We start from the raw sequence: 13,520 nt of genomic DNA on the forward strand, positions 1-13,520 counted from the left end.
AAGAAATTATAACAAGCTAAACCAGACACAATTCTGGTTGTACATCAGCAGCAACTAAGAGCTAGAAAACAAACAAAAAATGGTCCTGGGTCTTACCATAGACCAATTAAAGCAAAATTTCTAGACATGGATATGCACAACAGTGTTATAGAATGTTCCCCTGATGATTTGCAGGCAGAATGAGAAGTCCCTGCTCTAAATTCACAGACCAGCTGACCTCTGCAGAAGTCACACTCTCTGGAGAGTTTACATCACAATGGGGACTTATACAAGCTGCAGTCTTGGGAATATGCACCGTGTAGGAGGGAGTGGATGGGCAGCCTTGCCATAAAGATTATGCCTTGTGCTGACCTTTCAGTACATACAATGCATGCATTTTTCAGTGTTCTACTTTCAGATATTTACCACTTGCATTCTCAACCACTGATTAAAACAATGCCACAGCAATTCCTCTTTGCTTCCAAATAAACCAGCTAATTTCTTAGAATACAGGAAAATATTCATATATATTTCTATGTTTAACAAGGAGATTGTGCATACAAGTTGTTTTATATTGCTTTGGTTTGTGTCTAGATGTCCCCCTACTGCTTTGTGTGTTCATAGGTGGGGCTTTTTCAGGGGTAGCTGGATCTAGTGTGATGCTGGACTTGATTCATGGTACAATGCTAGATCAAGGGCACTAGGGTTAATGGTGCTGCCTTAAGTAGCCTGGATAAGATATAAGGGAAAGAAAGAGCTGTTATCTTCCCTCGTTGTTTTCCTACCTTACGCTTGCCATGCACTGTTTTTCCCCTGTGATGCCACCCTGATTTGCAGCCAGCCAATTATGGACTGAAACTGCTACAAATTAGGAGCTAAATAAACTTTTTTCTCCTTTAACTTTGGATGTTGGCCAGGGTATTTTTGTCTCAGCAATGAGAAAAGTGACTAAGACACACACCAAGTTCTAATTGTAGAAGTAGCAGGATTTGAGGAGTTACATTGACCAGGAAAGAAAGAAACACACAATTCTTAGCAAACAAACTCTTGTGACATATTCCGAGGACTAAACACTTATTACTTACATAATATAGCAGTTTATTTTTAAAAATTAAGCATCTTTCTTTTTTTTGATCTTGAATGGCTACTGTATCAGGATCATGTTTTTAAGTCTCATGATAACCAGGCAATAACTAAAAGTAATTGTTAACCCACGTTCTCTTCCAACCCTACTAACTCAGCCTCTCCTCAGTCTTACATGAGGATTTATTTTGACTTTTTATTTACTGCATTTTGCTCTTTCCTAGGATTTCTCTAGAATGTCTACTCACCTCTTAAAATTAAAACAGAAAACCTACTCTTAACCTACATTTAAATACGCCTGACCAATAAGAAGGTAGAAATTTTTATATGTGAAAGTTTTAAATATGGTTCCTTTAAAAATCACTAGGTTATGGAGATGTTAAATGTTCTGGAGTAGCTGACGGACTTTGGGTTTGGGCCTTCCTTTGTGTGAGGGACAGAGTGCAGATTTCTGTAGAGGTGACTTTACAATAGTGCTTCTCAATCAGGACAGCTTGTTTCTTTGGAGGCTGTGGAATTACTAAAAGAATTTCCTTCAAGAAATTTTGTACTATGCTCACTAGACATCTTGGTGTTTCCACATCACAAGTTCCCTAAAAAATGACAATTCTCTCTTGATATTTCCTTGTTTTTCATATGCTTATCTGTCTCTCACTTAGTATTTACACATTTTAATTCTGGCCTTTTAGCATTACTATACTTTGTAACCATCTTTGTCTTATTTTTATGGGATATTTGTAATTTGTTAAAATTATTTGATATTATTTTTAGTCACAGATGTAAACAATGTCATTACAACTGGTGTCATTTGTAAGTTGACAGTCCTCTTAATTTGTTCATAAAATATTATAATGTGCTAAGACTAAGACAATGGTCCTTTCTGTTTGTTAGCTATCAAGTTATACCTAAAATTCACATTACACAGCACTGCTCTTCCTTTTTTGTTCTTGATGGCTACTTCCTAGTTTAGTGATGGTGAACCTTTAGAACTTTTAACGATAATAATCAATTATAGTGTATGCACCATATGCTTACCACCACTGTCTAGTCCTACTTATTTGGCTAAATAATAATCTACAGATTTTATACTTAGCCTACGGATAGAAAAACTCCGGTAAAATTGAGCCATCTTACTTTTATATATAGTCCAGTAAATCCATCTCTTATCACAAGAGATATGAAAACGATGCTTATTTGGGGGGAAAGAACTAATATTCATTTCACTTGGCACAAACATCAATGATATCTGGCCCCTTGTAGAGACATTTCTGTGTTCTGTTGGTTCTGCCTTTATTCTTTCCCCTGGGAAGAGATTCAAGATCTGCAAGAGACTGCCTCTGATACAAAAGATGTCTCTGCTATTGTAATAGTAGATCAGGTCATCACTTCCTTGTTAGTGAAAACTCAGAGCTCTGTGTACTTAGTACATAGCAGCGGTGATGCCAAAGAAAAGTAAGAAGATGTGATGCCAATCAGTAGGGGATGGCATACTGGGAATTTGCCTGCCTTGCTTCTCAGATATTCAAGAGATTAGTTTTTCCTTCCAAGAACCCAGGAGGTCATTACTGGGTGGCTTAAGAGTGATATATTTGGGCTGGGGATTTAGCTCAGTGGCATAAGCTCCTGCCTGGCAAGGGTAAGTTCGTGAGTTCGATCCTTGGTACCACCAAAAAAAAAAAAAAAAAGTGATATATTTGCATCCTCCTGATGGGGGAAATTAAATAAATCCTAACAGTGAATATTTTAAATATGTATAAAATTTAGAATATGCTTTCTCCTTACACTAATAGAGTAAATGTTCTTGATAGTTTATTAATATGTTGGATTTATACTTGTAAGAAAGTTTTACATGTGGTTCATTTAGAGAAAAGGGGCAAAGGAAACCACTCAGTAATTAAATTCCACCGTCTTTTCATTACAACAGATATTAAATCAATTAAGAATGTAATTTCAGAATATTGATTCAATTTTCTGATGGCTCAATTGGTGTAACACCTTGTGTCCATCTGTGGGCACTGTGCACCTGCAGAAATGAAGCAGCAGCGTCCTGCTCTGAAGGATACAGGCACAAAGAAGAAAAGGAGGAGAGTGAAGATGCTGGGGTGGGCAGCAGACAGAAGAGTTGGGAGGCGGTGCTTAGGGCTATGATAGCAATAAAAACAATTTGTAGTGACAGCAGAGAAGATGACTGATTCTGAGGTGGCCTGAGCACGGGAGGCCAGCCCTGCTAGATGGCTGAGATTCTGCGAGACAGGCTTCTTACAGTAGATCTCATAATGTGCTCTGTACCCGGTGTGGAGTCAGTGACTTGCTGAGCACTGGCTGGTTGAGCCTTGTGGTTAGCATAATATATGAGAATGATCCACTCTTAGACCTTTACAGCTAGAGAAATAGAGAGGCTTGCCTAAAATAGTTTGTTGGATGGGTGGCAATGAAATGGGTTAGACATTTTCTCTTCCTGTTACAATAGTTCTTTGTAGACTGCTGTGGAATCTGTTTTGTGTTTGGTTGTAGCCTGTCCCTTAGTTATATGATCTCACTGAAAATTATTTTCATGCATGTTCCTTCATTATGTTCTAAACCTCCTGGGGGCAGGAGCTGTGATTTAACTGCTCAGTCGGTGCCTCAGCTCCATTAGGTCATCAGGCAGGGCAGCACTACCCAAAGAAGTGGACGTGGGGAATCCCAGTACTAGGACATGCGCAGCCCAGGGAAGCACAGCATGGGTGGCAGGCCAGGGAGAAGGGCCTTCACGTGACTTCATTCATCTTTGATTATTTTTTTTCCTGCTTTTTCACTATTTGGGCTCAGCATCTGTTCATTATTCATATAAATGAGAAAATGCAATTGTTCGAGGTCTGTGACATAAATACATGACCCAGTAGAATCTTTAAACACAATTTTATCTTTGGGGGGGGTACTGGGGATTGAACTCATGATCTTGCACTAGCCAGGCAGGCACTCATGCTGCTGAGCTAAATCCCCAGCTCCACAATTTTATCTTTTAACATAGAATCCATCAATGATCAATGTTCATTTGTATTGTATTATGTTTACTGGACTCAGGAAAGGTTTATATATTGAATGTACCTTTTAAGTTTTAATTTTTAAACTACTACAAGTTGGAATTTTAAGCACATACACACACCATCAAAATATATTTAAGCCTCCTCAAAATTAAAAATGTCCTTCTCCTAATTACCAAAACAGCTAATAATGGTTAAGGGGAAACTCAGTCTTTAGAACTATGAACTTCCCCTTCTACGAAATAATGACTAAGACACATCTTCTCAAGGTTCAGTGAAGAAAACAAGACATTGTATATCTGAAACATCAACTAAGTTCCCATGAGAGGCAGGAAATATGCATTCTGTGCAGGTGTAAATCTATTTTACCAACGAATTCCCTGGGTAGTTGCACAGTACATGGATCATGCAGATTTCCTTTAAGATGAAATTAAAAAACATTTCCCTACCCTGAACAATGGTGCCTATGAAAACATGCTGTTTTATGTTTCCTGGACTAACTGGAAAATAGTTAAAACTATTTTAAACATTTTAATCTTTGAGTAGTTCACAAAATATGGTGATGGAAGGATGGCAGTTTTTTTAACCCCATATTTCATTAGCACCTGAAGGGAGTGTACATTGGACTCCAAAAGCTCCTCCTCAGAGTTATAATGTAGGTGGATGGAAACGATGAAGGGTAAGAGTAGGCTTGGGGAGCAGAAGAATGTGGAAACTTGGCATCTTCTGCTAGAAAAAAATATGAGTAAAAACTTCTGCTATCTTCTCAGTGTAAAATCAGTGACAGGTCACTGTCAATTCATTTGGGACTTTACTAATTTTTCTTCCAAATTAGGATGCTTCTGAGTGATTTGGAGTATTATCAGTAGTTACTCAGAGCTAACCAAGGGGTTTCTGGCATGGGGCAATCTAGAAATGATGGTCACCCTCTCCTAGGTTACTTCGAGTCTTTAAGATTTCAGTTGGCTTGAAGCCCAAACAGCCACAAGGGATGGAGAATCATTGAGCAAGGTTGATTTGGGAGCCTCCATGGTATTTCAAAACTCTCTGGCAGGCTTTAAAATGACCTTAAATAGTCTTCTGTCAGAGAAAACATCTAGAAAGAACTATACCTTGTGACTTTCTTGTTTTCTTGTGATGGAATCAATGGGAATGCATATCTCACGATCATTTATAAATTTTACTTCACAGTGTAATCATTTGAAGCCTTAAAAATATAGAAACTCATCCAGGCATGGTGGTGCACTCCTATAATTCCAGCATTTGGGAAGCTGAGGCGGGAGGATCGTTGCAAGTTGGAAACCAGCCGGGGCTAGAAAGTGAAGTCAAGGCCAGCCTGAATTGCAGAGCGAGATCTTGTCTCAAAAAGACTACACACACACACACACACACTCAAGCATGACATCTAGATATTCTAATTTAATAATTCTGGGGAAGGCCTATGCATCTTTGTTTTTAAAATTTCTTGTAATGATTCTTATGCTAGCCAAATCTAGGGATTCTCTTGGATTTATAAGCAAGTTATATAGGCCTTTAAAAGTACATCAAATTTCACATCTTTAGTAGAAAAACTAGAAGTTGAAAGCCAAAATGAAAGAACATTAGAAAGGATCTGTTTTTCACAATTTCTACAGAACTAAGAAGGAGCGTTTGTTTATACTTTTATTTATTTATTTTTACTTTTTTATGGTGGAAGGGACTGAACCCAAGATCTTATGCATGCAAGGCAAGAGCTCTACCATTGAGCTACTTCACCAGTCCAGGAGCAAGTTGTTTAAAAACAATTATGTTAACAAGAAAGGATTTTCACTGTAACTGAGTATCTCTGAGAAAATTTGGGTTACACAAAATTGGAGGGCCAGAGAGCTTCTCTTTTAAGAAATTCTTTTTCAAAGAATTATAGTTTGCAAATGTCTCGGCATAAACCACCGTTGTATAGAGACAGGATCCCTGCCTTTTCTCCACTAAACACAGTCAGGACGATCACAGAAGGGTCCAGAACAACACAGCTCACTGGGTGCATTCTCTTTTTTCCATGGTCCAGCTGTCTCTGGGCATTTCATTACAGAAAACTGATGTTTACAAGTAAGGTAAACTATGAAGTAGTTTCATTTGGAATATGACAGTGTCTACTATTTTATGGGCTTGAGTGGGCAGAGTATACAAGCAGGTGGCTTTTGAAATGACTGAGTTTCCCAGGTGCTGCTCCCTACTGCAGCTGTTCCCACTTTTAAACCTCTTAAAAATGTAGCCACTACTGCTACTAATTGAAAGAACATCGCACAGATGAACCTTTTCAAAATTCAAGCATACTGATGTACCTTGACTTAGAATATTAAAATTATATGTGATTTTATTAAGTTAAAAATTCAAAGTTAAGCTAATTCCTAAGGTCTTTTTTTTTTTACTATATTAAGAGAAGGAAAAAATCTTAATATGCACTTAAGAAGTATGTCATTGTTTTTTGCACTTGCAAGTGTTGCAGAGGTTTAAGCATGAACAATACTCCCAATTTTAGTACCGGTCTTTGCTCAGTAATGTGAGAACTGTCCACCAAAGAGGACCATAATGTTATTTTCTAAGCTGAAAGTTCTGAATACCATGCATAATTTCAATATGGCAGACTATAAGTTACTGTCTTGTCAAGCTATCTCTTACACAAACAAACAAGTAAAACTGGTACCAATTCCAACAGAAGAGTATTAATATGGCTGAGGGCTTTGGAACAATTTGACCTTTTAAACCAGATGCTTTGCTGATATGCACATCAAGTTTATATAGTTTTATAAAAGATGCTTAGACTGATATTAGTCACTAATTGCTCTAGATGCTTTCTAGTTGAGCTGCATCACAGAGATATAGGGTATTACGTAGAAACCCTAACTAATCTGACTCAAACTGACCATGCCCATGTCTTTTCTTGATGGCTAAGAAAATTTTGTGTACAGTATATACATACTGAAGAGTCATTGCATTCAACCTTTTGGAAAGAAAGTTACAAACACGTGTTTTTATTAGTTAACAAAGACTTCCTCCCACATCCTAATTTGTCTCAGTAATAATCTCAGAATCACCTAAACCCATTTGTCTTCCCTGACAATAATTCATGACAAATCACAGTCTTGTCTATCTTTTAACTGTTTGTTTCAAAATGCCTGAAACAGTATTTTGAGCAGTAACTGAAAATATGGATAACATTTAAAAGTCCGTTAGCTTTTAAAACTCTTTCTTTCTTTTTTTTCTTTCTTTCTCTTTTGAGGGGGGATGCTGGAACTCGAACTTTGACTTTGCAATTTCCAGGCAAGCGCTTGCACTGCTGAGCTAAATCCTCAGCCCTTAATTTCTATTAATGTCAGAAAAGAGGCTGGTATCCATTATGTTCCCACATTCTGTCATTTCCATGGTGCCATTATACATCCTCTGCATATTACCATGGGTTATAAAAAAGTGAAACTATTCTAACCTAAAGTATACTAATAAAAATTTGAAAACATCCTAAGTTAAAAATGTATTTAATACACATAACCTTCTGATGATTGTAACTTAGCCACACTATAGAATATTGGTCATTTCCCCTTGGGATATGTGGCTGGATGGGATCTGCAGCCGACTCCCATGTCCCAGCATCTGAAGAGAGCACTGTACTGCATGTTGCTACCCTAAAAAAAGGTTGAAATTCAAAAATTTGAATTTAGTTTCTATTGAAGGGACTTTGCTTTTGCATTGTAATAAGCTTGAACCACTGTAAGTTTGGAACCATCTCTGTATTTGAATTCTTCTGCTTATCCAGTCTGGGTGCCATTTATCACTTCCAGGAAGTTCATCATTTCCTGGTACCTTGCCCAGAGGTATCTTCTGAAAAACCAGCATTCATCATATCCACCCCATGATGAAGGCTTCCATGCCTTTCCTTGCCCCCCTTGAGAAAGTCTAAACCATCACGAATATCAGATCTAGGACTCTGCTACCTGGCTACTATCAGCCTTTCATTTTTTATCACCTGCCACTCTGCTGCAGGCATTCCCAAATTCCAATCAAAGTGAGTTACTGAATCTTCCCTGGGTGAGACCTTCCCATCGCCATGCCTTGCTCATTAAGAATGCCTTCCTGTGTCTCTCAGCTGTTTGAGTTTCATTTGTCTTCCAAGACCCAGTTCAGAGTGCACCTCCTTAATCCTCATCTTTCCTAAACAGCTTTTGATGCCTCTTCTCTGCAGCTCATTCCCTTTTCCACATTAGGGGAAACTCTGACACTTAATATCAATACTATCCACTATTTTGAGTCCTTTTCATTAAGCAATATTCAATGCTATTTACTCTTGATTTATTACAGAATATATTTAGTCTATTTCCAAAATGATGATGGGTAGGCTTGCAATCAACACCTCATAAAACAGGATGCCATTAAAAAAGAAAGTGAAAATACAAAACCACATGTAGGAGGGAATAACAGTATTAATAAAATTTAAAATCTAGCTACATGTTGCCTGGCAGTCAAGGCAAAATAAAAGACCCATTCATTATTGGCAGAGACGTACATTGTGGTTCGAATGTGCGCATGTGTATGTGTGGTAAGACTTTTTATCTGTATGCATCCTGTCTCACTAACTTTGATTTTCATAATTGCTAGTATTTATTTTAGGAGTTACTTAGCAAAGCATCTAGTCTAGCATATTTTAACAGTTTGAATTTGATTTGTGACTAATATAATAACAGAATATAAAAAAATTTTTTTGGTACCACAGATTGAACTCATGACCTACCATTTGTCAGGCAGGTGTTTATGCCACTGAGCTAAATCCCCAGCCCCTAGCATATAAATTTGAGGCCGTTTTGCTTTATGGAGAGAATCCAAATAAGCTTATGATGAATATAAGATTGAAAATGTGAACATAAGAAGACATAAATTCCAGGAAGAATAAAGGGTCTGAGGTTACTAGCACCTCAGTCACAGGAAATTAAGAAAGCATTCATTCACATGCACAATATTTTAGGGTAAAATATGTATATATAGTGTAGAGAAGCAAAATTTTATAGTATAAGAAATTAATTTTATTAGAAATAAATTGTACATTTTAATTTATATCATTATCACAAATGGAATAGAAAGTAATTCTACACCTTCTTGAAATGCACACACCATTTCTGAGGTTATTTTTTCCTCCCCAGATAACTATTTTATGAGCATGGAAGGACATGTACAGATACACTAGATAGTTCTTCATATTTTACATCAAGTTTTCATTTCTTCTCTATATAGAATTTTTCAAAAAATCGGTAGGGAGATTTTTCTTTTAAGTGGAAATAACGCTCCCCAGCGGTGTGGAGGGTGTGGAAGGCACTGTCCAACAGAAGTTTCTGCAGCAATAGAAATGTCCTACGTTTATCTGACTGATTGAGAAGTGCTATGTGTCAATGGACCTATCCTCACATGTAAAGTGCTTAAAATGTAACTAGTATGATGAAGAAACTGAATTTAAAATTGTAGTTAATATTAATTACATGGAATTTAAATTGAAGTAGCCACACATGGCTGGTGACCACATTTGGGACACAACAGCTTTTACAAGGCTCTGTGTTTCTAAGACAAATCTTTTCTTGGTTGGCATTGTTGATGGTAGACTGTTTCACCACTATCACTGTGTCATTGTGTGACGCTCCATGCAGGTTTGGGTGTTCTTATTATTTAAAAAAAATCTACATCCAATGTGAAATTCAAGAAAGTTTATTGTTTACTGTCATGGTGTCAGGGGGAGGATCATCCTTGTTTTCATCATGGCACTGTACTTGGGCTCCATGATAAAGCTTTCTAAAGCAGGAGGTTAAGTGGCCCACTTCTACCAACCCTACGGAGAAGAGCATTGCTTGTATAAAATTTGACCAATAGACTTGAACTACCCCTTCAGGGCATCTGAAGAAGTGGTCCTGACAAATTATTTTCAAGGTAAATTGCTCTTGTCTGACTTTCTAGCTTTGCTCCCAGTACTCTGAGCAAGCGAGCAGGGTTTAGTTTCTTTAGACTAGCAGAGTTTGCTCTCACTCTTTTAATTTGAGGATTCCCATACTTGCTCTTTGAAGCGCTATTTTGCAAGCTGCTATTTCCTCTGTTATGCTTTTTTTCCATCTGGGCCGAAGTCTCTTTTTCCCAATGGGGCCTTTCTGTCTCAACTTAGTCATGCCATGTGTAGAGACCCACATCCACACTGCTGGCCTCTCTGACTCATCCTGGGAGGTTCCTTTGCTGCAGGGAATCCTGCTCACAGTGCACTGGAACAACAGAGCATCCAGGGCAGTGAGCCCTTTCTCAAATCTGCCACTTTTCCTGGCAACTCTCCTTCTGGGTCCAGATCATACCAGAGTGGAGCAGAACAAAAAAATTTAAAAATCAAAACAACAACAAAAACCTCTTCTCCCTTTAAAGTAATGTTTTAGCAAACAGTTTTTGTAGCAATTCTAACTTTTGGTTTGTAAGGTACTTTTGTTGTTGCTGTTGCTTTTAAATAAATATTCCATAATCTGGCTAGTAGAAAATCTTGCAAAACTTACAGTTTTCCTTTTTTAATTTTTTATTTATTTATTTTTCTCTACCAGCAAGCCAAGAAAGTCAATTCTGACTGCTATGCTTTCCTTCCAGTTATAGATGAAACTGTTCTCCCTTTTGAAATATATAATTCATAAATGTGAACAGTCTCTGAACCACAGCTCCTCCGATCCATAGATAGGAAGCAGGTGGACAGAATCTGCTCATCTACTGTACTGGCTGCTCTGCGATTGGTCAGAATCGAATTCTTCACACTTTATCCAGAAGATGGAGATAAGGATTTTCCTTGACCTGCCTGGCCCCTCAAGGAAACCCCTCAGCCAAGCATGGCTCAAGTCCACAATTTCCCAGTCCAGTTGGGTTCAGACAAATTCCTCTGGCCAGAAATGCTAAAAGGGTCAAAGTGGTATTGACATAACGATAATTTAAAAACAAACTGACCACTAAGTTTGGCCAATAATCTAAGGCATTGATCTATTATTTTTAATCTGCATATTCCGAAAGTTTATAAAAGAGAATTTCAGTTCCAGTGTTCAGTCAGGCTGACTAGTTAGTCACAACAGAAGCAACTTTTCACACAAGAGGTATTTACAGGAGAAACCATGAGGTGCACATTATTTCTGGTTTTGTAAATTGGCTTAGCTGTGCACAAGGGCTGTACGCAAGGGCCAGTTAAAACACCTCTCATAAATATAAGTACATAATTTTTGCCATTAGTTTTATGCCTGTCCATATATAGATATTGTTTGTTTTGTTTTGTTTTTAAAGAGATCATTTCAGATTATTTTAGCTGGAGAAAATGCTCACTCTATATTCCAGCTTGCAGTCCTGGCTCAAGCCCTTAGGCAACCATTTCATTACCTTAATCCCATGTGCAAAGGGACTGTCACTAGACTGTCACCTTCTCCTCCTCCCAAAGACTCTGGAATCACTGTGGCTGAGGTCAGGAGGTTCCTTTGCCAGGAGAAAAGTGTAGTCCTAGGGAACTCCTACCAAGGGCACTTGGGCTAAGTCAGAGCTGAACCTAGCCGCGGGGGTAGGGGGGTGGGGAGGGTGATGAAGGGAGGGGTGGGGTGTGGGGGAGGTGATAGCTTTGAGGACCACAGAAGCACCCCCCCACACACACACACACACCAAGCCTAGAAAACAGTGCGAATGCAGTGAAGCCAGAAGGGTCCCAGCTGTCTGCCAGGACAGGCTCTCGGACCCGACATGGCCCGCGGACACGTCGCGTCCTGGCCTGCACCCTCATCTTACCTTGACCACGTCGTCGTTTAGATGCTTGGGGTCGCGGTTGACCAGGTCGATCTCTTTGGTGTGCGCGTCGTACACTTGTTTCTCGCTCACTTCGTCTGCCATGGCCTTGTTGTTGGGCTTGTAGATGTTGCCCTGCTCCCGAATGGGCACAGTGTACAGATGTCCCTGCGAAGGGCAGATGGCCAGGAGAAGGACGACGGGAACGGCGAAGGGAAGAACGATTAAAAAAGGAAAGCAAGCGTCAGAAGTCAGCCTGGGGGCGGGGGAAACCTCGAGCTCGAAATCGAACTAACCGCGTCCACAGCGACAGCTTCGCGCATAGAAAACTCCTGCGCGCGCCGCCAGCTTTTTAAGCGGATCGAGGCGAGGACACCACACCCCTCGGTACCAGGCAGGGAGCGCGGCCTCCCGCCGGCCGCCAGGGGTCAGGGCTGCCCCCGCGCGCCCGGCACCGCGCGCCCCGGCGAGGGGCGAGACCGCCTGCCCACGGCCGCTGCGCCCGCGCCTCCTGCTTCACCTGCTCCATTGCCCGCCCGGCCCCGCTCCCTTCCCCGTGTCCCTCCCTTCCAGTTTATGCTGAAGATGCAGCCGTGACCTCCTGACCTCCTTCCCAACAGCATCACCCTCTCACCTGCCAGCGCCTCTACTTTTCCTCCACTCCACTTTGCTCCTCCCCAGTTGTCCCCCTGTCAAGTGCAATAACAAGCCACAAGAGAAATAATTCCCTTCCCTGAGCGGGTCCCCTTCAGGCCCTCTAAACTTCCTATCATCGAGTCTCACCTGCACAACCCCTCGGCGCACCCTCAGGCCACCCCCAAGCTGCCAGCGGTCGGCTGAGTGAGCACGCGAAAGGGTGGCGAGGTCTCCACCCCCGGGTGGAGTGGGGGCGCAGGAGGTAGCTGGTAGGGATGGACTCCCCCCACCCCTCCCCGCCCGCCGTTGGAGCGTCCGAGCAGACGCGGGGAGAGTTCTTGCGGTGGCCCTAGAACTTCGCAGACGTGCAAACGCGCGCGCTGCCCGGCGCGCCGCCCCAACGCCTGGCGGGACGGGACCCCGCGTCCGCGCTGCCGCCGCGCGCCTCCCGGAGGCGGGGGCCTGTTCCGTGGGGGTCCTACGACGGGGACACTCCTTGGACACACCCGGAAAACGTGTCTTCGGCCCCGCACGTCCGACCCGGGACCGCGACCCCTCCCTTCTCCAGGGTCTGGACCTCGGGCTCCCTCGGTCCCCTCCCGGAGAGAAAAGCGCAAAACATTCCTGGCTTCTTTCTCTTCGCCTCCCCGCCCAGGCCCATTCCTCGGCGGCGCCAACGCGAGAGGAGTGCTCCGAAGTGGGGCGAGGGCTGGGGCCAGGAAAGCAGCCGGGTATTTGGAGTGGGAGATAGCAGAAGCGGGCACTCCACGCGCCCCGGGACGGCGCGCCCCACCCAAGCCTACCTCCGAGTCTACGTATTTGCCCCCAGACATGCTGGCGCGTGGCTGGATGGAGGCTCTGCGGAGGTTTCCCTGGGCTTGTGATTTAAGGGAACTGAGGAAGGAAGATCTTGTGTTGTATGGGAAGCGGGGGGAAAGGCGCTGGCGAGGGGCGGTGGCTGGGAGGGAGCCTCCTGGCCGCCCGCCAGGGGTTTGTTCTGCG

General features: G+C 41.7%; 1 protein-coding gene across 2 annotated transcripts in view; it reads right to left on the bottom strand.

Moving 5' to 3' along the window:
* Nucleotides 1–13,519, bottom strand: part of Cav1 (caveolin 1) — a 33,188-nt gene extending 19,669 nt beyond the window's left edge. The window contains exons 1-2 of one of the 2 annotated variants that reach the window (XM_003475136.5): nt 13,322–13,519; nt 11,886–12,050 (exon numbers count right to left, since the gene is read on the bottom strand). In XM_003475136.5, coding sequence (XP_003475184.1) covers nt 11,886–12,050; nt 13,322–13,351 — 195 coding nt within the window. In that variant the 5' untranslated portion in view covers nt 13,352–13,519. Of the gene's footprint in view, nt 1–11,885; nt 12,051–12,665; nt 12,801–13,321 lie in introns of those variants that run through there. The other variant, XM_005006048.4, reaches the window with a different exon arrangement.
* Nucleotide 13,520: the final 1 nt, after the last annotated feature.

Source organism: Cavia porcellus, unplaced genomic scaffold (genome assembly GCF_034190915.1).
Source record: "Cavia porcellus strain 051 isolate PalLab524CR breed Dunkin Hartley unplaced genomic scaffold, mCavPor4.1 scaffold_2, whole genome shotgun sequence".
Classification (NCBI taxonomy): Eukaryota; Metazoa; Chordata; class Mammalia; order Rodentia; family Caviidae; genus Cavia; species Cavia porcellus.